The sequence below is a fragment of the Anolis carolinensis genome, unplaced genomic scaffold (genome assembly GCF_035594765.1).
Source record: "Anolis carolinensis isolate JA03-04 unplaced genomic scaffold, rAnoCar3.1.pri scaffold_7, whole genome shotgun sequence".
Classification (NCBI taxonomy): Eukaryota; Metazoa; Chordata; class Lepidosauria; order Squamata; family Dactyloidae; genus Anolis; species Anolis carolinensis.
Genome location: NW_026943818.1, coordinates 33,029,624 through 33,056,068, shown reverse-complemented (window position 1 = coordinate 33,056,068; position 26,445 = coordinate 33,029,624). Strand labels below are relative to the sequence as shown.

The 26,445-nt window shown below is 42.1% G+C and overlaps 2 protein-coding genes across 6 annotated transcripts in view; both read right to left on the bottom strand.

The window, feature by feature from the left end:
- Positions 1-1,397: 1,397 nt before the first annotated feature.
- On the bottom strand, positions 1,398-9,938 carry LOC134293283 (serine protease 57-like). Of its 2 annotated transcripts, XR_010000291.1 has the most exons (6): positions 9,093-9,938; positions 4,364-4,535; positions 4,138-4,279; positions 3,078-3,338; positions 1,733-1,887; positions 1,525-1,628 (listed from the first exon to the last, which is right to left on the bottom strand). XR_010000291.1 is itself a non-coding variant. In XM_062960417.1 (5 exons), the coding sequence occupies exons 1-5, from the start codon at positions 9,133-9,135 to the stop codon at positions 1,476-1,478; spliced, it is 771 nt and encodes a 256-aa protein (XP_062816487.1). In that variant the 5' UTR covers positions 9,136-9,933; the 3' UTR covers positions 1,398-1,475. The 2 variants fall into 2 exon arrangements, 1 of the variants encoding a protein (XP_062816487.1); XM_062960417.1 differs by lacking the exon at positions 1,733-1,887 and having other exon boundaries at positions 1,398-1,628; positions 9,093-9,933.
- Positions 9,939-10,738: 800 nt separating this feature from the next.
- Positions 10,739-26,445, bottom strand: part of pip5k1c (phosphatidylinositol-4-phosphate 5-kinase type 1 gamma) — a 62,233-nt gene continuing 46,526 nt past the window's right edge. The window contains exons 16-19 of one of the 4 annotated variants that reach the window (XM_062960411.1): positions 21,883-22,018; positions 20,998-21,072; positions 18,060-18,146; positions 10,739-16,626 (exon numbers count right to left, since the gene is read on the bottom strand). In XM_062960411.1, the coding sequence (XP_062816481.1) occupies positions 16,624-16,626; positions 18,060-18,146; positions 20,998-21,072; positions 21,883-22,018 (301 nt within the window). In that variant the 3' untranslated portion in view covers positions 10,739-16,623. The remainder of the gene's footprint in view (positions 16,627-18,059; positions 18,147-20,997; positions 21,073-21,882; positions 22,019-26,445) is intronic. The other 3 variants (XM_062960413.1, XM_062960412.1, XM_062960414.1) reach the window with 3 other exon arrangements.

Sequence of the window (26,445 nt, the reverse complement as noted above, 5' to 3'; positions counted from 1 at the left end):
ATTTGCCCCTCAAATCCCCCGTTTCCGGCTTTCGGAGCATCCGAGACGCAAGCCGTAAAACTATATAAGGCAACGGCAGGAAGGTTCTGCATTCCTACCAGACTTGGGTCATGACGTCTGTAGTGAAGTACGAATTTTGGTTTACAGATACTATGTTTGATTGTGTGTTTATGTTTTAAAAGGGTAAGTATTACAGTTATTGCATCTCAGCACTTGGAGGCTGGTTGCCATGAAGAAGTAGGCAGGCACAGGAGGAGGCACAGGGAAGATTGATTCCAGGTCGATGGGATCAAGGAGACTCAATTGTTCATTTTGAGTCGGTTTTAAATAAGTTTGGTGACTTATTTAATGTAGTCTGTGCTCTGATGAGGCACAGGGAAGATTGATTCCAGGTCGATGGGATCAAGGAAACTCAATTGTTCATTTTGAGTCAGTTTAAAATAAGTTTGGTGACTTATTTCATGTAGTCTGTGCTCTGATGAGGCACAGGGAAGATTGATTCCAGGTTGATGGGATCAAGGAGACTCAATTGGTCATTTTGAGTCGGTCTTAAATTAGTTTGGTGACTTATTTAATGTAGTCTGTGCTCTGATGAGGCACAGGGAAGATTGATTCCGGGTCGATGGGATCAAGGAGACTCAATTGTTCATTTTGAGTCGGTCTTAAATTAGTTTGGTGACTTATTTAATGTAGTCTGTGCTCTGATGAGGCACAGGGAAGATTGATTCCGGGTCGATGGGATCAAGGAGACTCAATTGTTCATTTTGAGTCGGTTTTAAATAAGTTTGGTGACTTATTTAATGTAGTCTGTGCTCTGATGAGGCACAGGGAAGATTGATTCCAGGTTGACGGGATCAAGGAGACTCAATTGTTCATTTTGAGTCGTGTTTAAATAAGTTTGGTGACTTATTTAATGTAGTCTGTGCTCTGATGAGGCACAGGGAAGATTGATTCCAGGTTGATGGGATCAAGGAGACTCAATTGTTCATTTTGAGTCGGTTTTAAATAAGTTTGGTGACTTATTTAATGTAGTCTGTGCTCTGATGAGGCACAGGGAAGATTGATTCCAGGTTGATGGGATCAAGGAGACTCAACTGTTCATTTTGAGTCAGTTTTAAATAAGTTTGGTGACTTATTTAATGTAGTCTGTGCTCTGATGAGGCACAGGGAAGATTGATTCCAGGTTGACGGGATCAAGGAGACTCAATTGTTCATTTTGAGTCGGTTTTAAATAAGTTTGGTGACTTATTTAATGTAGTCTGTGCTCTGATGAGGCACAGGGAAGATTGATTCCAGGTCGATGGGATCAAGGAGACTCAATTGGTCATTTTGAGTCGGTTACAAATTGGTGGCAGTCGTTATAAAGGGAAGAGCAGAACATGACAGAGACACAGAGCCTGGCAGAGATGTGTATTATTTTAATCCAGGGTTTTACAGCATTTCCCATCCCAAAGGACCCCCAAAACCACGGGCGATCAGACCGTCCGGATGACACCCCGGATCCAAGAGATGTAGTTTGAGACCTGAGTGTAGACGTCGGGGCGCCGGCGGTCCCCGCACCTCCTCCCGTTGAAGGAGACCACGCCGTGGGCACGGGCCCCGCACACAAGGGGGCCCCCGGAGTCCCCCTAGAAACAGAAAAAGAGGAGAATGCTGTGGGTTCAGAGCCACGGAAAACACGGGGTGGCTTTGGGGTGGGGGGTCACACTCTCTCGGCCACAATGACACTCACCCGACAATGACGAGAAGGACGGCAAAGCAAGTTGTACGAAAACAGGGGCGCAAAGCAAACATAGGGCAGGCAAAACGTCAGGAGAGAATGCTTCCGGGACATGGACAGACAGCCCAGAAAACTCACAGCAAGCCAGCGATTCTGGTCATGAAAGACTTCGACAACACAATAATAATAATAATAATAATAATGGTAATAATAACAATAATGATTATAATCATAATAATAATGAAAATAATAGTGATAATAATAATAATGATAATGATCATAATAACGATAGTGATAATAATAATGATGATGATGATGATAATGATAATGACAATAATGTTAATAATGATGATAATAATGCTAATGCTAATGATGATGATAATGATAACAATGACAATAAGAATAATGATAATAATGATGATGATAATGATAATGATGATGGTAATAACACTGACAGTAATAATGATAATGACGATAATGATAATAATAACGATGATGATAATGATAATAATAATGATAATGACGATGATAATGATAATGATGATGATAATAATGATGATGATGATGATAATGATAATGATGATAATGATAATAATAATGATAATGACGATAATGATAATGATGATGATAATAATAACAATGACAATAAGAATAATGATAATAATAATGATAATGACGATGATAATGATGATGATAATAATGATAACAATGACAATAAGAATAATGATAATAATAATGATAATGACGATGATAATGATGATGATGATAATGATAACAATGACAATAAGAATAATGATAATAACAATGATGATAATAATGATGATGATTATAAAGATGATAATAATAATAATGACAATAAGAATAATGATAATAATAATGATGATAATAATGATAATGATTATAATGATGATAATAATGATAACAATGACAGTAAGTATAATAATAATGACATAATGATAATGATGATGATAATAATGATAACAATGACAAGAATAATGATAATAATAATGATAACAATGACAATAAGAATGATAATAATGACGATGATAATGATAATGATAATAATAATAACAAAGACAATAAGAATGATAATGACGATGATAATTATAATAATAATGATAATAACAATGACAATAACGATAATGATAATAAGGATGATGATAATATTAATAATGATAATAATAATGACAATGTTAATAATAATGATAATGATAATAACAATGACAATAATAATAATGATATAATAATGATAGTAATGACAATAACAATGACAATAATAATAATAATGATAATAATGATATGATAATAATAATGATATTAATAATGATGATGATAATAATAATCATAGATTTCTCACGGAGCAGAATCCGCGCAGAGTGGGGCTGCTGTGGGAGGCGCAGAGCATCTTGCCGTGGACGCGGCCGGCCCAGGTTGTGTTGCAGGCGCTCCTGTCAATCACTGTCACGTTGGCCTCCATCAGCGTGGAGGGGAAGGTCCCGAAGTTCGAGGTGTCCCCCCAGCCGGCCACTTTGCAGGCGGAGCCGGGGCGGAGGCGGCTGTTTTTCCGTGGGAGCCGGACTCGCTGGACCTCGCGGGTGAAACGGGCAGACTGGTTCAACTGGGAGAAGAAGAGCAAAAGTTGGACTCTCCCTTAACCCTTTCCTACCCTTTCCTAGGGTACACAGTTCACAAAGGAATTGATCAGTGACAATTTCATCCTAGATATTGTTTTCCCTCCAGAATGGACATCCCAGGGTTCCTTAATTTGCATGGTCCCGCCCACCGCCTCTCCCTTAACCCTTTCCTACCCTTTCTTTTTAAGGAGATTGATAGCTAAATTGATCGGTGACGATTTTGTCCTAGTTGTTGTTTTTCCCTCCAGAATGGACATCCCAAGGTTCCTTAATTTGCACGGCCCCGCCCACTGCCTCTCCCTTAACCCTTTCCTACCCTTTCTTCTGAAGGTGCTTGACAGCTAAATTGATCCATGACAATTTTGTCCTTGATGTTGTTTTTCCCTCCAGAATGGAAACCACAGGGTTCCTTAATTTGCATGGCCCTGCCCACTGACTCTCCCTTAACCCTTTCCTACCCTTTCCTATGGAAATTAACAAAGAAATTGATCGGCGACAATTTTCCCTAGATATTGTTTTCCCTCCAGAATGGACATCCCAGGGTTCCTTAATTTGGATTGCCCCACCCACTGCCTCTCCCTTAACCCTTTCCTACCCTTTCTTTTGAAGGTGATTGACAGCTAAATTGATCGGTGACAATTTTGTCCTAGATGTTATTTTCACTCCAGAATGGTCACCCCAGGGTTCCTTAATTTGCATGTCCTCGCCCACCACCTCTCCCTTAACCCTTTCCTACCCTTATCCAGAGAGCTCTGGACCAAACTTCCGGTTCCCGGTCCGTACCTTGAGCAGGCGGATATCGTTCTGGACCGTGACGGGGTCGTAGCGCTGGTGGGCCACCGAGGCCTGGATGCTGAAGACTTGCTGGGAGGCCTCGGGCGCCGTGAGGTTGTGGGCGCCCAGCACCACGCGCACCATGGGCAACCTGTCACAAACAGTACGCATGTGTTTACACAGCCACACATCCTACAACGCCACCCGCAGAGGCGCTTTTCTCGCTCCGACGTACCGGGGAATCAGGCAGTGAGCAGCGGTCAGGACCCACCGGCGCTGGACCAAGACTCCGCCACAGAAGTTCTCCCCGTTGAGCTGGATGGAGGCCATGAAGGGCCACGAGTGCGGCCTGGCTTCCTGGCCACCGATGACCCGGCTCCCCACAGCAAAGGAGGCAAAGCACAGGCCTGGCGGGGAAGGAGAGAAGGTCATCTACACATGCATCCACCCATTGATCCATCCATCCGTCCATTGTCCTATCTACCCATCTATCCATCCATCTATCCACAGATCCATCCATCCATCCATCTATTCATTTATCTATCCATCCATCCATTGATCTACCTGTCCATCCATCTATCCACAGGTCCATCCATCTATTCATTTATCTATCTATCCATCCATCTATCCAGTTCTATCCATCCATCTATTCATTGATCCATCCATCCATCCATCTATCCATTGATCTATCTGTCCATCCATCTATCCAGTTCCATCCATCCATTGATCTATCTATCCATCCATTGATCTATCTATCCATCCTTTGATCTATCTATCTATCCTTTGATCTATCCATCCATCTATCCATTGATCTATCTATCCATCCATCCATCAATCTATCCATCCATCTATTCATTGATCTATCTATCCATTCATCCATCCATCCACTGATCTATCTATCCATCCATCAATCGATTTATTGATCTATCTATCCATCCATCTATCCAGTTCCATCCATCCATCCATTCATCCATCCATTGATCTATACGTCCATCCATCTATCCACAGTTCTATCCATCTATCCATCCATCCATCTATTCATAGATCTATCCATCCATCCATCCATTAATTCATTGATCTATCTGTCCATCCATCTATCTATCTATCCCCAGTTCCATCCATCCATCCATTGATCTATCTGTCTATCCATCTATCTATCCACAGTTCCATCCATTGATTCATTGATCTATCTGTCCATCCATCTATCTATCCACAGTTCCATCCATCCATCCATCCATCCATCCATTGATCTATCAATCCATCCATCCATCCATTGATCTATCCATCCATCCATCAATCGATTCATTGATCTATCTGTCCATCCATCTATCCACAGTTCCATCCATCCATTCATCCGATTCATTGATCTATCTACCTATCCATCCATCTATCCAGTTCCATCCATCCATCCATCCATTGATCTATCCATCCAACCATTCATTGATCTATCTATCCATCCATCAATCGATTCATTGATCTATCTGTCCATCCATCTATCCACAGTTCCATCCATCCATCCATCCGATTCATTGATCTATCTACCTATCCATCCATCTATCCAGTTCCATCCATCCATCCATCCATTGATCTATCCATCCATCCATTCATTGATCTATCTATCCATCCATCAATCGATTCATTGATCTATCTGTCCATCCATCTATCCACAGTTCCATCCATCCATCCATCCGATTCATTGATCTATCTACCTATCCATCCATCTATCCAGTTCCATCCATCCATCCATCCATTGATCTATCCATCCATCCATTCATTGATCTATCTATCCATCCATCAATCGATTCATTGATCTATCTGTCCATCCATCTATCCACAGTTCCATCCATCCATCCGATTCATTGATCTATCTACCTATCCATCCATCTATCCAGTTCCATCCATCCATCCATCCATTGATCTATCCATCCATCCATTCATTGATCTATCTATCCATCCATCAATCGATTCATTGATCTATCTGTCCATCCATCTATCCACAGTTCCATCCATCCATCCATCCGATTCATTGATCTATCTACCTATCCATCCATCTATCCATCCATCCATTGATCTATCCATCCATCCATTCATTGATCTATCTATCTATACATCCATCCATCCATCCATTGATCTATCCATCCATCCATCCATTGATCTATCAATCCATCAATCCATTCATTGATCTATCTATCCATCCATCTATCCAGTTCCATCCATCCATCCATTGATCTATCCATCCATCAATCCATTCATTGATCTATCTATCCATCTATCTATCCATCCATCCATTGATCTATCTATCCATCCATCCATTGATCTATCAATCCATCTATCCATTGATCTATCAATCCATCCATCCGTCTATCGATTGATCTATCCATCCATCCATCCATCTATCCATTGATCTATCCATCCATCCATTGTTTCATTGATCTATCTGTCCATCCATCCATCCATCTACAGGTCCATCCATCCATCTGTACATCCATTGATTTATCCGTCCGTCCATCTATCCATTGATCTATTCATCCATCCATTGATCTATCTATCCATCCATCAATCAATCGATTCATTGATCTATCTGTCCATCCATCTATCCACAGTTCCATCCATCCATCCATCCATCCATCCATCCGATTCATTGATCTATCCACAGTTCCATCCATCCATCCATCCATCCATCCGATTCATTGATCTATCCACCCATCCATTCATTGATCTATCTATCCATCCATCAATTGATTCATTGATCTATCTGTCCATCCATCTATCCACAGTTCCATCCATCCATCCATCCATCCATCCGATTCATTGATCTACCTATCCATCCATCTATCCATCCATCCATTGATCTATCCATCCATCCATTCATTGATCTATCTATCCATCCATCCATCCATTGATCTATCTGTCCATCCATCTATCCAGTTCCATCCATCCATCCATTGATCTATCCATCCATCAATCCATTCATTGATCTATCTATCCATCCATCCATCCATTCATTGATCTATCTGTCCATCCATCTATCCACAGTTCCATCCATCCATCCATCCATCCGATTCATTGATCTACCTATCCATCCATCTATCCATCCATCCATTGATCTATCCATCCATCCATTCATTGATCTATCTATCCATCCATCCATCCATTGATCTATCTATCCATCCATCTATCCAGTTCAATCCATCCATCCATCCATTGATCTATCCATCCATCAATCCATTCATTGATCTATCTATCCATCCATCCATCCATTCATTGATCTATCTGTCCATCCATCTATCCACAGTTCCATCCATCCATCTATCCATTGATCTATCTATCCAGTTCCATCCATCCATCCATTGATTCATTGATCTATCTGTCCATCCATCAATTCATTGATCTATCCATCCATCTATCTATCCATCCATCCATTGATCTATCTATCCATCCATCCATTGATCTATCAATCCATCTATCCATTGATCTATCAATCCATCCATCCATCTATCCATTGATCTATCCATCCATCCATCCATCCATCTATCCATTGATCTATCCATCCATCCATTGTTTCATTGATCTATCTGTCCATCCATCCATCCATCTACAGGTCCATCCATCCATCTGCACATCCATTGATTTATCCGTCCGTCCATCTATCCATTGATCTATTCATCCATCCATTGATCTATCTATCCATCCATCAATCAATCGATTCATTGATCTATCTGTCCATCCATCTATCCACAGTTCCATCCATCCATCCATCCATCCATCCGATTCATTGATCTATCCACAGTTCCATCCATCCATCCATCCATCCATCCATCCATCCGATTCATTGATCTATCCACCCATCCATTCATTGATCTATCTATCCATCCATCAATCGATTCATTGATCTATCTGTCCATCCATCCACAGTTCCATCCATCCATCCATCCATCCATCCATCCATCCGATTCATTGATCTACCTATCCATCCATCTATCCATCCATCCATTGATCTATCCATCCATCCATTCATTGATCTATCTATCCATCCATCCATCCATTGATCTATCTGTCCATCCATCTATCCAGTTCCATCCATCCATCCATTGATCTATCCATCCATCAATCCATTCATTGATCTATCTATCCATCCATCCATCCATTCATTGATCTATCTGTCCATCCATCTATCCACAGTTCCATCCATCCATCTATCCATTGATCTATCTATCCAGTTCCATCCATCCATCCATTGATTCATTGATCTATCTGTCCATCCATCAATTCATTGATCTATCCATCCATCTATCCAGTTCCATCCATCTATCCATCCATCTTTTCATTGATCCATCTATCCATCCATCTATCCATTGATCCATCTATCTATCCATCCATCTTTTCATTGATCTATCTATCCATCCATCTCTCCACAGTTCCATCCATCGATTTATCTGTCCATCTATCTATCCATCCATCCACAGTTCCATCCATCCATCCATTGATCTATCTATCTATCCATCTATCCATCCATCTATCCATTGATCTATCTGTCCATCCATCTCTCCACAGTTCCATCCATCCATGTCTTCTCTATTCTATATATTTATATTTATATCCCTCTCCCTTCAGGGTAGTTGGTTGTACAACAAAAACGAGACCATTCATTTGCAGTGTCACCCTGGTTGCTTCAGACGCAGAACACTCAAAATGGGAAACGGTTGTGTGATGCAAGGAAACCGTTGGAAGAGGAAGACAGACAGACAAGAATATATCGACTCTACCAACCATATACACCTGAAGGTCAAGTTATATACACCATATTATGAAACTTATATCGAATAATAATAATAATCCGAAAACAAAAGGGAGTCTTGTGCCTGCGTCGAGCCTTTTACAAAAGGGAGTCTTGTGCCTGCGTCGAACCATTTACAAAAGGGAGTCTTGTGCCTGCGTTGATATTAAATATATTAAATATTTACCTGCTTGGAGCAAGAGAAGGGCTCTTCTCGCCGGAGTTTCCATCCTCGTTCTGGATCCAAGAAGAGCGAGGAACTGGATCGACCTTCCCGAGCGAACGTTGACGTTGTAAAACAACTTCTTCCTCTTCGGACGGAGAGGAAGTCCTTGCTCAAGGCTCCAGACGGAGAAATTTGGGCAATTTCGGGACGGTGCGGTCGGGAAGAAAAAGGAAGAACCAACAGTCGGAGGAAACCTGTTGGTTCCTCAAGTGGAATGATGTTGTTGTCATTAATATTATTACTACTACTATTACTAGACTCGAGCAATTGGCACAAAAAAATCAAAGAAATAATATTTTAAATTATTATTATTATTACTACTACTACTCCTAGACTCAAACAACTGGCACAAAAAAATCAAAGAAATAATATTTTAAATTATTATTATGATTATTACTAGACTTAAGCAACTGGCACAAAAAATCCAAGTAATAATATTTTAAATTATTATTATTATTATTATTATTACTACTACTACCGACTCAAACAACTGGCACAAAACAAATCAAAGAAATAATACTTTATATTATTATTATTATTATTATTATTATTACTAGTACTACTACTACTACTATATTCAAGCTACTGGCACAAAAAAATCAAAGAAGTAATACTTTATATTATTATTATTACTATTATTACTAGACTTAAGCAACTGGCACAAAAAATCAAAGTAGTAATATTTTAAATTATTATTATTATTATTATTATTATTACTACTACTACTATTACTAGACTCAAGCAACTGGCACAAAAAATCAAAGAAATAATACTTATTATTATTATTATTACTACTACTACTAGACTTAAGCAACTGGCACAAAAAATCAAAGCAGTAATGTTTTAAATTATTATTATTATTATTATTATTATTATTATTATTATTACTAGACTTAAGCAACTGGCACAAAAAAACAAAGTAGTAATACTTTATATTATTATTATGATTACTACTACTAGACTCAAGCAACTGGCACAAAAAATCAAAGAAATAATACTTTATATTATTATTACTACTGATACTAGACTTAAGCAACTGGCACAAAAAATCAAAGTAATAATATTTTAAATTATTATTATTATTATTATTATTATTACTATATTCAAGCAACTGGCACAAAAAATCAAAGAAATAATACTTATTATTATTATTATTATTATTACTACTACTACTATACTCAAGCAACTGGAAGAAAAATAAAAAATAATACTTTAAATTATTATTATTATTATTATTACTACTTCTACTACTACTATACTCAAGCAACTGGAAGAAAAAGAAAAATAATACTTTAAATTATTATTATTACTACTACTACAAAACTCAAACAACTGGCACGAAAAATCAAATAAATTATTATTATTATTATTATTATTATTATTATTATTATTATTATTATTATTACTACTATGTACCAGACTCAAGCAACTGGCACAAAAAAAATCAAATAATACTTTAAATTATTATTATTATATTATTATGATTACTACGTACTAGACTCAAGCAACTGGCACAAAAAAATCAAAAATACTTTAAATTATTATTATTACTACCACTACATCATGAAGATAAAGAACCAACCAGGGAAGAAAAGGCACAACCCCAAAACGATTTCACGGTCCTATTTTATTGGCTATTGTCTGCCCAAAAAATAAAATAAACCTCGAGGAGGAAACACACAGACATCTGTCTTAAATAAGCGCTTGGTAATAAATTACACTGGGAAAAACAATGAAAGAAATGCATTTGCTTCTCCGAATATTGCCTGCCACGTCCATTATTTTGGCCCGTTCCTAATTTTTATATATGGCGAAACATCTTCCCATTGACACCAATGAGGTCGTAATTCTCAAAAGTGAATTTTTACGTATATATGTATGTAAGTTTGTTCCTCAGAGGCTCCTACACGGTTTCATGGATCTGGATCAAACTTGGACAAACATCTTCTTTGTGGTCGAAATTAAAATATTGGTGGGTTTTCGAGGCAAATAACATCAACCTTGGGTGGTGGTAGGACCATCAAAACGAATACATGGGAATGTATGTATGCAGCACTTTCAGAGGCAACCACAAGAGGGCAGTATAGACAGAAAGGTGAGTGACATCAAATATATGTATATATGTTTGTTCCTCAAAGGCTCAAACATGGTTTGATGGATCTGGACCAAACTTGGACAGACATCTTCTTTGTGGTCAAAATTAAAATATTGGTGTGTTTTCGAGGCAAATAAGATCAACCCTGGGTGGTGGTAGGACCCTCAACACGAATACATGAATTTGTGCGGCACTCTCAGAGGCAACCACAAGAGGGCAGCATAGAGATAGAACAGCGACATCAAAGCGAGAGATGGCAAATGGAAGATTTGTATAAATGTTTGTTCCTCAAAGGCTCGAACATGGTTTGATGGATCTGGACCAAACTTGGACAGACATCTTCGTCACAATCCAAATTAAAATACTGGTGGGTTTTCGATGCAAATAAAATTAACCCTAGGTGGTGGTAGGACCGTCAAAACGAATACACAGGAATGTATGTATGTGGCACTTTCAGGGGCAACCACAAGAGGGCAGCATAGAGATAGAACAGCAACATCAAAGCGAGAGATGGCAAATGGAAGATTTGTATATATGTTTGTTCCTCAAAGGCTCATACATGGGTTGATGCATCTGGACCAAACTTGGACAAACATCCTCTTTGTGGTCAAAATTAAAATATTGGTGGGTTTTCGACGCAAATAAAATCAACCCCCGGTGGTAGTAGGACCGTCAAAACGAATACACAGGAATGAATGTATGTGGCACTTTCAGGGGCAACCACAAGGGGGCAGCATAGAGAAAGGCGACATGAAAGCAAAATATGTATATATGTTTGTTCCTCAAAGGCTCATACACGGTTTGATGCATCGGGACCAAACTTGGGCAGACATCCTCTTTGTGGTCAAAATTAAAATATTGGTGGGTTTTCGACGCAAATAAAATCAACCCCCGGTCGTGGTAGGACTGTTAAAACGAATACACGGGAATGTATGTGGCACTTTCAGGGGCAACCACAAGGGGGCAGTATAGAAATAGAAAGGTGAGTGAAATCAAAGAAATGTATATATGTTTGTTCCTTAAAGGCTCAAATATGGTTTGATGGATTTGGACCAAACATGGACAGACCTCCTCTTTGTGGTCCAAATTAAAATTCTGGCGGGTTTTAAAGACCCCAACCCTTTTGCTTGTTGTGTTATTTTAAAAGCAACTTACATTTCCCTAAATCCAGAGTTATTTACAGAGAAGGGGAAGAAAAGAAGCCCAGCGAAGGAACCGTTTATACAGGAATGCATTTCCGTGTACATATGTTATGGATAGAGAACACATACAGAGAGACATACACAGCCTCTGGTTTTAACATCCAAGACTACACACACAAAAAAGCCATGTACAATGTATCATCCCAGTACATGAATCCTATACATCCTTTGTACAACGCACACGTCAAAACATGGAGTAAGGAGGTCCCCAAACAGAAATGCAACCAGAACGAGAACAACAAAAACCACGCCGAATTAACCATATACATAGAGAGCGCATGTGTATGTATACACATCAAAAACATAGGTATAGATTATATACATTATAGGGTCTAATGTAGACGTCTAAAGTAGTCCAATTAACAACGTTTTCTCCTATCGACCTGAGAACGGATTTTGTCTTCATTTAAGGGTTCGGGAAAGCAACAAAGGACTTCTTCGCACTCCGAAAAATCGAGATTCAAACTCTCAATGTGAATGTATGTATATTTGTTTGTTCCTCAGAGGCTCCTACACGGTTCGATGGATCGGGATCAAATTCGCACAGACATCCTCTTTGTGGTCAAAATTAAAATACTGGTGGGTTTTTGAGGCAAATAAAATAAACCCTCGGCGGTGGTAGGGCCATCAAAATGAATTCACGGGAATGTAGGTATGTGGCACTCTCAGAGACAGCCACAAGGGGGCAGTAGAGAGATAGAAAGGGGAGCAAAATCAAAGAAATGTATATATGTTTGTTCCTCGAAAGCTCATACATGGGTTGATGGATCTGGACGAAATTTGGACAGACATCTTCGTCACAATCCAAATTAAAATATTGGTGGGTTTTCGAGGCAAATAAAATCAACCCTGGGCGGTGGTAGGGCCATCAAAATGAATTCACGGGAATGTAGGTATGTGGCACTCTCAGAGGCAACCACAAGGGGGCAGTAGAGAGATAGAAAGGGGAGCAAAATCAAAGAAATGTATATAGGTTTGTTCCTCGAAGGCTCATACATGGCTTGATGGATAGGGACAAAACTTAGACAGATATCTTCGTCACAATCCAAATTAAAATATTGGTGGGTTTTCGAGGCAAATAAAATCAACCCTGGGCCGTGGTAGGGCCATCAAAATGAATTCACAGGAATGTATGTATGTGGCACTCTCAGAGGCAACCACAATAGGGCAGTAAAGAGATAGAAAGGCGACATTGAAGCAAGAGATGGAAAATGGAAGATTTGTATATATGTTTGTTCCTCAAAGGCTCATGTATGAGTTGATGGATCTGGACCAAACTTGGACAGACATCTTTGTCACAATCCAAATTAAAATACTGGTGGGTTTTCGAGGCAAATAAAGTCAACGCTGGGCGGTGGTAGGGCCCTCAACACGAATATATGGGAATGTATTTATGCATACGGCACTCTCAGGGGCAACCACAAGAGGGCAGCATAGAAATAGAAATGACAAAATGGAAGATTTGTATATACGTTTGTTCCTCAAAGGCTCATACATGGCTTGATGGATCGGGACCAAACTTGGACAGACATCCTCGTCACAATCCAAATTAAAATACTGGTGGGTTTTCGACACAAATAAAATCGACCCTGGGTGGCGATTTTGATCCCGAAGACATGACGAAATGCAGAGTGGAAGGATCCCTTCTCCTTGTCCCATTTTCCCTTTGGATCCCCAAAGAATGCTTTGATTTTGGTTCATCGAGGAGTGGAAAGTTTCTCATCTAATGGCTCTGGGATCCCCAAAGGTCGCTTCAATTTTGGTCCATCGCAGAGCGGGAAGTTTCTCGTCTCCTCGCTCTGGAAAGGGGCCGAAAACCTCATGGGTGCGAGGGGACGTCTGGAAAGCAGGGGACCTGTATGTGCGCATTTCACAGGGACCATGAAGAAGAAGCAAAACGGAAGACTGCCTTCAATTTGGGCCTCGTTCGAAAGGACTTTTACATTTCTCAGGCGCCTCAGGACAGTTTGAGTAAGTAATTGAAGGGTAGGGACAACCTCTGTAGGGACAAATCCTCGTTGTGTGTGTTTTGTTTCCCAAAGGATGTCGGTTGTGTATTTCAAGGCTCTGCCATGTTTCAAATGGACCCAGGACCTGCAGATGGGCACCCATTTTTCTCAACTCTTCCCTGTCTCAAATGGACCCAGGAACTGCAGATGGACGCCAATTTTTCTCACCTCTTCCATGTCTCAAATGGACCCAGGACCTGCAGATGGGCATCCATTTTTCTCGGCTCGTCCCTGTCTCAAATGGACCCAGGACCTGCAGATGGACGCCAATTTTTCTCACCTCTTCCATGTCTCAAATGGACCCAGGACCTGCAGATGGGCATCCATTTTTCTCACCTCTTCCATGTCTCAAATGGACCCAGGACCTGCAGATGGACGCCAATTTTTCTCACCTCTTCCATGTCTCAAATGGACCCAGGACCTGCAGATGGGCATCCATTTTTCTCGGCTCGTCCCTGTCTCAAATGGACCCAGGACCTGCAGATGGGCACCCATTTTTCTCGGCTCGTCCCTGTCTCAAATGGAGCCAGGACCTGAAGATGGGTGCCTATTTTTCTCAACTCTTCCATGTCTCAAATAGAGCCAGGACCTGCAGACAGATGCTCATTTTTCTCGGCTCTTCCGTGTCTCAAATGGAGCCAGGACCTGAAGATGGGTGCCTATTTTTCTCAACTCTTCCATGTCTCAAATAGAGCCAGGACCTGCAGACAGATGCCCATTTTTCTCGGCTCTTCCGTGTCTCAAATGGAGCCAGGACCTGCAGATGAGCGCCTATTTTTCTCAACTCTTCTGTGTCTCAAATGGAGCCAGGACCTGCAGACGGGCACCTATTTTTCTCAACTCTTCCGTGCCTCAAATGGATCCAAGACATGCAGACGGGCACCTATTTTTCTCAGCTCTTCCATGTCCCAAATGGATCCAGGAACTGCAGACGGGCACCCATTTTTCTTGGCTCTCCTATGTCTCAAATAGAGCCAGAACCTGCAGATGGGTGCCCATTTTTCTCGGCTCTTCCCTGTCCCAAATGGACCCAGGACCTGCAAACGTACACGCATTTTTCTCGGCTCTTCCGTGTCTCAAATGGACCCAGGACCTGCAGACGGGTGCCTATTTTTCTCAACTCTTCCGTGTCTCCAATGGACCCAGGACTTGCAGACGGGCACCCATTTTTCCCGGCTCTTCGATGTCTCAAATGGAGCCAGGACCTGCAGATGGACGCCAATTTTTCTCACCTCTTCCATGTCTCAAATGGACCCAGGACCTGCAGATGGGCATCCATTTTTCTTGGCTCGTCCCTGTCTCAAATGGAGCCAGGACCTGCAGATGGGCGCCTATTTTTATCAACTCTTCCATGTCTCAAATGGACCCAGGACCTGCAAATGGGCACCCATTTTTCTCGGCTCGTCCCTGTCTCAAATGGACCCAGGACCTGCAGACGGGTGCCTATTTTTCTCAACTCTTCTGTGTCTCCAATGGACCCAGGACTTGCAGACGGGCACCCATTTTTCCCGGCTCTTCGATGTCTCAAATGGAGCCAGGACCTGCAGATGGGGACCTATTTTTATCAACTCTTCCATGTCTCAAATGAAGCCAGGACCTGCAGATGGGCACCCATTTTTATCAATTCTTCCATGTCTCAAATGAAGCCAGGACCTGCAGACGGGCGCCTATTTTTCTCAGCTCTTCCATGTCTCAAATGAAGCCAGGACATGCAGACGAGCACCCATTTTTCTCAACTCTTCCGTGTCCCAAATGGAGCCAGGACCTGCAGACGGGCGCCAATTTTTCTTGGCTTTTCCATGTCTCAAAAGGACGTTTCTCGCAGGCGAAGAGGAATGAAATAAATACATGATTCGGAGAAGACGCGGCGGCAGGGGAGGGAAGCAAAAGGAGCTTCACAGTATCACATACAGATAGGTAGCTATAAGTAGTGCACTTTCGGGCGAAGTCCGCCGCCCGGCACAGCAGTCCGCTGCCCGGCTCGGCCTTCAGGCGTCCCACAGGGCCCTGATTTGGGATGGATATAAATACAAGTTTTGGAGAACGAAATGCGCCGAAACCGGGCCTTGTTTTTTTTTTCCCCCCGCTCAGTCCTCTCGCTCCGGCCGAAAAGGAATGCCTCCATCCGGGGCGGCAGTCGGGATGAACGCACTCCTCTTGGGTTGTTGTCGGGGATTGCATAGAAGTTACTACGAGAGAGAGAGAGAGAGAGAAAGAGAGAAGCGGAGAATTGTTAATGTGGGATTTGTGTACATTTGTTTAAATCCAATTTGTGCCATGCTTGTATTGCAACTGATTGCATCATCCAGAATGTGTCATGGTGTGGAAAGAGTTAATTGCCAAGAAGCTGGGATGTTCTTGATGTGTGGCTGGAACTAGGGAGTATCCAGACACAAGTTTGCGTCTGTTCAGTTGAGTTCAAGTCCTGTGTTCATCTGTCGTCTGTTTGTGCTGCTATAGTAAAACTTTGTAAATAGTTTTACCAGCGTCTCTGAGTTTCTCTTCGTTCTGCACTCCACTTATTCCGTCCAACTACTACTTCGGATTGGACGATCGGGGAGTTCGAGAAGGAAAATACCAGCTAAAGAGCCTCAAATAGCATTCACTTGACCCTCGGAACTGCATGAGACATGGGTTTGCTCTCTCGACAACACGGAAATGGTTCTTTATTTTTTTTAAAAAATATTGGGAATAATATGATTAAGATTTTTTTTATATTGGGAATAATATGATTAAGAAAATTTTTTTATTGGGAATAATATGGTAGTTGGTGGTGTCTTTATTATTATTATTATTATTATTATTATTATTCCCCCAGTCTTTCCTTCCAATCATATGCCCTTTTAATAACGTTTTAATAAATAAAGTTGTTATTATTATTATTATTATTATTAATTTTAAAAATTTTTTAAATAATTTTTATTATTTTTATCTAGTGCTTCCAAGAGCCATTTTTCAATAGTTATGACTTCTTTTGTTTCCCAAACCGGCCCTTTTAATAAAGTTTTAATAAATAAAGTTATTATTATTATTATTATTATTATTATTCCCCCAGTCTTTCCTTCTGATCATACGCCCCTTTAAAAATGTTTTAATAAATAAAGTTATTATTATTATTATTATTATTATTATTAATTTTAAAAAAATTTAAATAATTTTTATTATTTTTATCTAGTGCTTCCAAGAGCCATTTTTCAATAGTTATGACTTCTTTTGTTTCCCAAACCGGCCCTTTTAATAAAGTTTTAATAAATAAAGTTATTATTATTATTGGGTTGTTGTGTGTCTTTCGGGCTGTGTGGCCATGTTCCAGAAGCATTCTCTCCTGACGTTTCGCCCACATCTATGGCAGGCATCCTCAGAGGTTGTGAGGCAAGTTATTATTATTATTATTATTATTATTATTATTATTATTATTATTCCCCCCGTCTTTCCTTCTGATCATATGCCCCTTTAATAACGTTTTAATAAATAAAGTTATTATTATTATTATTTTCCTCCCTTGATGTGGATGAAGGCTGATGGTGTCGGTTAATACGGAATGTCGGATAAGCGAGAAACAAAACTTTTGCAATATTAATAAAACTTTTCCCAAGTTTCAGAAGAAGGGGAAGGCACTTACTGTATCGCTCTCGGCGTCGGAGACGGACTGGGTTTGGGTGTTATAGTGGAGAGGAGAATAGACCCAGCTCCGCTCGTCGGTCGGTGGCTGGACGGCGGAAAAAGCGGAAAGCAACGAGAGGAGGCGAGGAGAGCGAGAAAAAGAAGAGAGCACAAAGTCAAGAAAGAGAGGGGAAAAGCCAAGAGAAAGCAGAAGCCTGAAACTCACCACTCAATCATGTTAGGCTGCGGTGAGTTTCCCAGCCTGCCTGGCCATGTTCCAGAAGCATTGCCTCCTGACGTTTCGCCCACATCTATGGCAGGCATCCTCAGAGGTGGTGAGGTCTGTTGGAAGCAGCCAAAGCCATTCAATGCTAATCAAGGTGGTCAGCCGCAACATCCCCACTTGCCTCCAACAGACAAGAGTTTTTTTTCCCCACCCGCAGATCTATACACCCCACTCGCCGAGTTTCCAACCTCTGAGGATGTCTGCCATAGATGTGGGCGAAACGTCAGGAGAGAATGCTTCTGGAACACAGCCCGGAAAGCTCACAGCAGCACAGTTTTGCTCAATGCTTGCAAAGGGCCAGTAACTCAGCTTTCCCTCTGATTATTCCCTAGTTCACATCCCAAGGCAAATGGACAATATGTATATATGTTTGTTCCTCAAAGGCTCATACATGGGTTGATGGATCTGGACCAAACTTGGACAGAGTTCCCCTTTGTGGTCCAAATAAAAATACTGGTGGGTTTTTGACGCAAATAAAGTCAACCCCGGGTGGTGGTAGAGCTCTCAAAACAAATTCACCGGAATGTATGTATGTGGCACTCTCAGAAACAGCCACAAGAGGGCAGTAGAGAGATAGAAAGGTGACATCAAAGCGAGAGATGGCAAATGGAAGATTTGTATATATGTTTGTTCCTCAAAGGCTCATACATGGCTTGATGGATCTGGACCAAACTTGGACAGACGTCTCCTTTATGATCCAAATTAAAATACTCATGGGTTTCCAATGCAAAGCAAATCAACCCTGGGTGGTGGTAGAGCTCTCAACATGAATAAATGGGAATGTATGTATGTACGCAGCACTCTAAGAGGCAGCCACAAGTGGGCAGTGTAGAGATAGGAAGGTGAGCAACGTATGTATATATGTTTGTTCCTCAAAGGCTCATACATGGCTTGATGGATCTGGACCAAACTTGGACAGACGTCTCCTTTATGATCCAAATTAAAATACTCATGGGTTTCCAATGCAAAGCAAATCAACCCTGGGTGGTGGTAGAGCCCTCAAGATGAATACATGGGAGACAGCCACAAGAGGGCAGTGTAGAGATAGGAAGGTGAGCAACGTATGTATATATGTTTGTTCCTCAAAGGCTCATACATGGCTTGATGGATCTGGACCAAACTTGGACAGATGTCTCCTTTATGATCCAAATTAAAATACTCATGGGTTTCCAATGCAAAGCAAATCGACCCTGGGTGGTGGTAGAGCCCTCAAGATGAATACATGGGAGACAGCCACAAGAGGGCAGTGTAGAGATAGGAAGGTGAGCAACGTATGTATATATGTTTGTTCCTCAAAGGCTCATACATGGCTTGATGGATCTGGACCAAATTTGGACAGACGTCTCCTTTATGATCCAAATTAAAATACTCATGGGTTTCCAATGCAAAGCAAATCGACCCTGGGTGGTGGTAGAGCTCTCAACATGAATAAATGGGAATGTATGTATGTACACAGCACTCTAAGAGGCAGCCACAAGAGGGCAGTGTAGAGATAGGAAGGTGAGCAACGTATGTATATATGTTTGTTCCTCAAAGGCTCATACATGGCTTGATGGATCTGGACCAAACTTGGACAGATGTCCCCTTTATGATCCAAATTAAAATACTCATGGGTTTCCAATGCAAAGCAAATCGACCCTGGGTGGTGGTAGAGCCCTCAAGATGAATACATGGGAGACAGCCACAAGAGGGCAGTGTAGAGATAGGAACGCGAGCAACATATGTATATATGTTTGTTCCTCAAAGGCTCATACATGGCTTGATGGATCTGGACCAAACTTGGACAGATGTCCCCTTCATGATCCAAATTAAAATACTGGTGGGTTTCCAATGCAACGTAAATCAACCCTGGGTGGTGGTAGAGGCCTCAACATGAATACATGGGATAGGAAGGCGAGCAACATATGTATATATGTTTGTTCCTCAAAGGCTCATACATGGCTTGATGGATCTGGACCAAACTTGGACAGATGTCCCCTTCATGATCCAAATTAAAATACTGGTGGGTTTCCAATGCAACGTAAATCAACCCTGGGTGGTGGTAGAGGCCTCAACATGAATACATGGGATAGGAAGGCGAGCAACATATGTATATATGTTTGTTCCTCAAAGGCTCATACATGGCTTGATGGATCTGGACCAAACTTGGACAGATGTCCCCTTCATGATCCAAATTAAAATACTGGTGGGTTTCCAATGCAACGTAAATCAACCCTGGGTGGTGGTAGAGGCCTCAACATGAATACATGGGATAGGAACGCGAGCAACATATGTATATATGTTTGTTCCTCAAAGGCTCATACATGGCTTGATGGATCTGGACCAAACTTGGACAGATGTCCCCTTCATGATCCAAATTAAAATACTGGTGGGTTCTCTCATATGGGGACATGAGAGAAGCCTCTCACAAAGATAGCAAAAACATCCAAACATCTGGGCAACGTCCTTGCAGACAGCCAATTCTCTCACACCAGAAGCCACTTTGTCAAGCACGGAAAAACCTCCTGGGATATAAGGACATTGTTCTAAGGTCTTAGATTAGAAGAACAAAGAGAAGCAGAAGCGGAAGAGGAGAGTCGGTCAGCCAAAGAGCTCTAGCAAAGACTACAAAGCCCAGGACGCCATGGGACGGAATAATGGGAGTTGGAGTAGAGCCTGAGCGTTCACTTACATCCTCAGAGGAGACTGAGGCGGCCCGGAGCCTGCGCAGGCGCGGGGAGTAAATCCAGTACCGTCCGTCCGTGAACTATGAGTAGCGAGGGACGATGAGGCGGAGGGATGGAGAAACAAAAGAGGAGGGAGGAAGATGAGAAAAGGAGGAAAAATAAACAAATGATGATGCTGATGATGCCGGACAGGGTGAGCATGGGAGAAAGAGGACGGCTATGGAGAGAACCTTAGAGCATTGCGATTGACCATAGACAGACATGCATAGTATGGGGTTGTTGTATGTCTTTCGGGCTGTGTGGCCATGTTCCAGAAGCATTCTCTCCTGACGTTTCGCCCACATCTATGGCAGGCATCCTCAGAGGTTGTGAGGTATGGAGGAAACTAAGCAAAGAGGTTAATATAGATCTGTGGAAAGTCTAGGGTGAGAGAGGTCAGTGTGTATAGTTTTCTCCATACCTCACAACCTCTGAGGATGCCTGCCATAGATGTGGGCGAAACGTCAGGAGAGAATGCTTCTGGAACATGGCCACACAGCCTGAAAGACATACAACAACCCTGTGATCCCGGCCATGAAAGCCTTCGACAACACAATGCATAGTATGGTATGGAGTTCCCAGCAATTGTGTCACCAAATCAACTCAAAAGACCTAGAAGCATCCCGATATTGTCCTCAAAATCACAGCAGACAAGTCTCGGCAACACACACACAGACACACACAGCACACCCCTGGCTGACTTACTCCCCGTTCCAGTCTTCCTAGACCTCCTCCTCCAAAACTGTGTCCATCTGCGGGAGAGGCGGGAAGGAAAAAAAGCTATTGGCCCACCATCCCCAGCATGGCTGTAGCGTCGATCCTTCCTGGAGCTGTTATAAGTTCCTACTTACAAAATAGATATCTGGGACCGGCAACTCCTCCTCGTCCGAAGCCTGGCTGGCTGGCTCAGAGGCCTGGCTGGCCGTCTCCACTTCCGCCGCTGTGGACGGCAACGCGGCAGCGGCACACGCGACGGAGGCAGCGTCTCTGCAAAAGGGACCAAGAGCCATGGGTACGACCCATCCTCACTATTCTCTACGCAGATGACACACAAATCCACTACTCGTTCCCATCTAACTCCAAGGAAGCCCCTCGGGTGCTGAACCAGTGCCTGGCCGCTGTGGCGGACTGGATGAGGAGGAACAAGCTGAGGATCAATCCTGACAAGACAGAGGCCCTCCTGGTCAATCGTGCGTCGGATCGGGGTATTGGGTGGCAACCTGTGCTGGACGGGGTCGCACTCCCCCTGAAATCACAGGTCCATTGCAGTTTGGGGGTCCTCCTGGACTCAGCGTTGACGCTTGAGGCTCAGGTGTCGGCTTTCGCACAACTCAAACTTGTGCGCCTGGCTTGACAGCAGTGTGTGCGAAAAAGACCTTGGAGTCCTCGTGGACAACAAGTTAAACATGAGCCAACAATGTGATGCAGCAGCTAAAAAAGCCAATGGGATTCTGGCCTGTATCAAGAGGGGAATAGCGTCTAGATCCAGGGAAGTCCTGCTCCCCCTTATTCTATTCTGCCTTGGTCAGACCACACCTGGAATCACACTGTGTCCAATTCTGGGCTCCACAGTTGAAGGGAGATGTTGACAAGCTGGAAAGCGTCCAGAGGAGGGCGACTAAAATGATGAAGGGTCTGGAGAACAAGCCCTATGAGGAGCGGCTTAAAGAGCTGGGCATGTTTAGCCTGCAGAAGAGAAGGCTGAGAGGAGACATGAGAGCCATGTACAAATACGTGAAGGGAAGTCCTAGGGAGGAGGGAGGGAGCTTGTTTTCTGCTGCCCTGCAGACTAGGACGCAAGGGAACAAGGGCTTCAAACTACAGGAAAGGAAGGAGATTCCACCTGAACATCAGGAAGAACTTCCTCACGGTGAGAAGGGCTGTTCGACAGTGGAACTCTCTCCCCGGGGCCGTGGTGGAGGCTCCTTCCTTGGAGGCTTTTAAGCAGAGGCTGGATGGCCATCTGTCGGGGGTGCTTTGAATGCGATTTCCTGCTTCTTAGCAGGGGGTTGGACTAGATGGCCCATGTGGTCTCTTCCAACTCTACTAGTCTATGATTCTATGATTCTAACTGCGACCATACCTCGTGAAGTCTGACTTGACCACGGTGGTCCATGCCTTAGTTACCTCTAGACTGGACTACTGTAATGTGCTCTACGTGGGGCTTCCCTTGAAGACGGCTCGGAAATTACAACTGGTCCAACGCTCGGCTGCCAGATTAATAACGGGGGCGAATTACAGGGAGAGATCTACTCCCCTGTTTAAGGAGCTCCACTGGCTTCCGTTCATTTTCCGATCCCAATTCAAGGTGCAGACCATCATATATAAAGCCCTAAACGGTTTGGGACCCACCTACCTTCGTGACCGTATCTCCTACCATAAACCTGCTGTAAAGATGTCATGATCATTGTGTTTTATTCATGATTGCTATGTTTAGGTTGACTGTTTAAGGTTATATATTTCAGCTATTCTTATACAGAAGTTGGGAGCCTCTAAGGCAGGGGTCCCCAAACTAAGGCCCGGGGGCCGGATGCGGCCCATCGAAGCCATTTATCCGGCCCCCACAGCACAAGGGCAGAAGGGGGTTGGGCCCAAGGGGTCTCTTCTTATCTTACAACCATTACTATTAATTATTTATTATTATTATTATTATTATTATTATTATTATTATTATTATTATTATTAACATTGAGGTTGGGTGGCCATCTGTCAGGGATGCTTTGCTTGTGATTTTGGTGCACAAAGGCAGATGGGGGGTTGGATTCAATGGCCAAAGGGTCTCTTTCAACCCTCTTTATTATTATTATTATTATTATTATTATTATTATTATTATTATTATTAACATTGAGGTTGGGTGGCCATCTGTCAGGGATGCTTTGCTTGTGATTTTGGTGCACAAAGGCAGATGGGGGGTTGGATTCAATGGCCAAAGGGTCTCTTTCAACCCTCTTTATTATTATTATTATTATTATTATTATTATTATTATTATTATTATTATTAACATTGAGTCTGGGTGGCCATCTGTCAGGGGTACTTTGTTTGTGCTTTGGGTGCACAAAGGCAGAAGGGGGCTGGACTCAGTGGCCCAAGGGCTCTCTGTTGTTGTTATTGTTGTTGTTGATGATGTTGTTGTTGTTGTTGTTATTAACATCAAGGCTGTATTTGTTCCCGTTTTGTTTTGTTTTTTTACTTCAAAATGAGGCATGTTCAGAGTGCATAGGAATTTGTTCATAGTTTTGTTTTTTTAAAAACTCTAGTCCGGCCCTCTAACGGTCTGAGTGACTGTGGACTGGCCCCCTGTTTAAAAAGTTTGGGGACCCCTGCTCTAAGGCATGGCCAGGAAAAGGGGCGTGGCTTCACCTTGCTGGTGGAAGCCTTAGAATTCAAAATTTAGCAGTTGGAATTGGGCAGTTGGAGTTTGTCGGTTGAGCAGAGCAGTTGGTGCTGTTCAGTGAGAAAGGAGTGTGATCGAAATAAAGAGATTGTGGGAGGAAGTTGAGCAGCTAGAGAGTTTTAGCGGAGAAGGGCTAAAATTAAAGTTGCTGAGCCTTTAGTAGGAATAACTAAAGAGCTGAGGTTACATCCCTAAGTCATAGAAGGACTAGGGTTAACCAGTTAAACTCCCCAGTCCAAGTTTGATCGGGTACAGATCAATTAAGTTCAAGAAGGACAGTATTCCTAACTGAAAGAAACAAGTCATATAAAGCTGATACCATACTAAGCTCAGTGAAACTATTGAGAAGTCTTGCAACACTTACTGTACAGAAGTAACATCGTTCAACTTAAGTTATAACATTCTTGCAACCATCAAGCTTTGTACCAGGGGTCCTCAAACTTTTAAAGCAAAGGGCCGGTCCACAATCTTTCAGACTGTGGAGGGGCCGAATTGTCATTTGGGGGGGAAAAAACGGACAAATTCCTATGCACACTGCACATGTCTTATTTGTAGTGCAAAACAACAACAATGAAAGAACAATACAATATTTAAAAATGAAAACAATTGTAACCAGCATAAACCTATCAGGATTTCAATAGGAAGTGTGGGCCTGCTTCTGGCCAATGAGATAGTCAAGTGAATTAGGATTGTTGTTGTTGTGTGCCTTCAAGTCATTTCAGACTTTGGGCGAGCCTAAGTCTAAAATTATCTATTTATACATTTACTACATTTATTTATTACATTTATATCCCGCTCTTCTCACCCTGAAGGGGACTCAGAGCAGCTGTATGTACATACAATATATTATATTATTAGCATAGCACAATATTAGCATTATATATTACTATATTGACCAATACCACTATACTGTAATATTATATGTAATATATAACATATAATTAATATTATTTTATAGTATTAATATTATATGTATATACAATATATTATATTATTAAACATGATATAAAATATTATATTATAAAACTGAGGGCGGGGGCCAGGTAAATGACTTTGGAGGGCTGCATCCGGCCCCCAGGCCTTAGTTTGGAGACCCCTGCACTATACTGTAATATTATATGTAATATATAGGTTGGTAAAGGTTTTCCCCTGATGTTAAGTCCAGTCATGTCTGACTCTGGGGGTTGGTGCTCATCTCCATTTCTAAGCCGAAGAGCTGGCGTTGTCCGTAGACTCCTCCAAGGTCATGTGGCCAATGGCATGACTGCATGGAGCGCCATTACCTTCCCGCCAGAGTGGTGCCTATTGATCTATTCACATTGGCATGTTTTCGAACTGCTAGGTTGGCAGGAGCTGGGGCTAACAGCGGGTGCTCATTCCGCTCCCGGGATCCGAACCTGGGACCTTTTGGTCCGCAAGTTCAGCGACTCAACGCTTTAACACACTGTGCCACCAGGGGCCCCTATGTAATATATAACGTATAATTATTATTAATATATGGTATTAGTATTATATTGTATAACATTATAATATTATTATCAATATTATATATAAATACAATATATTATTAAAATGATATAAAAATATTATATTATAAAACTGAGGGCGGGGGCCAGGTAAATGACCTTGGAGGGCCGCATCCGGCCCCCGGGCCTTAGTTTGGGGACCCCTGCTTTGTACTATAAATAAACAAGTTACTGTTTCTTCAAATGTTGCTTATTATTTGAGCAAAGCATCTTTCAAAGGTGGTGGCAGCGACAACATAGAAAAGTGGAATACATAGAGGTAGAAGGTGAATCCTTCGCAATTTGGAGACAGAGGTGGGATCCAAAAAGATTCCATCCCTGTCATCACATCAAGTCTTCACACCTGCCCGATCTCTGCGATCGTCAAGGGAGGCCCTCCGGTCGCCACTGCCTTTATCCCAGACCCGCCTTGTAGGAACTAGGGAGAGGGCCTTTTCTGCGGTGGCCCCCCGTTTATGGAACTCATTGCCCATTGAAATCAGGCAAGCCCCC

Bases quoted from the DNA above. Each gene is read 5' to 3' on its own strand.
- LOC134293283 (XM_062960417.1), bottom strand. From the start codon at position 9,135: ATGGAAACTCCGGCGAGAAGAGCCCTTCTCTTGCTCCAAGCAG. The intron at 4,280-4,363 runs GTACGTCGGAGC...TGTTTGTGACAG, and splicing joins GCTCACTGCCTGATTCCCCG to GTTGCCCATGGTGCGCGTGG. The intron at 3,339-4,137 runs GTACGGACCGGG...TTCTTCTCCCAG, and splicing joins ACGATATCCGCCTGCTCAAG to TTGAACCAGTCTGCCCGTTT.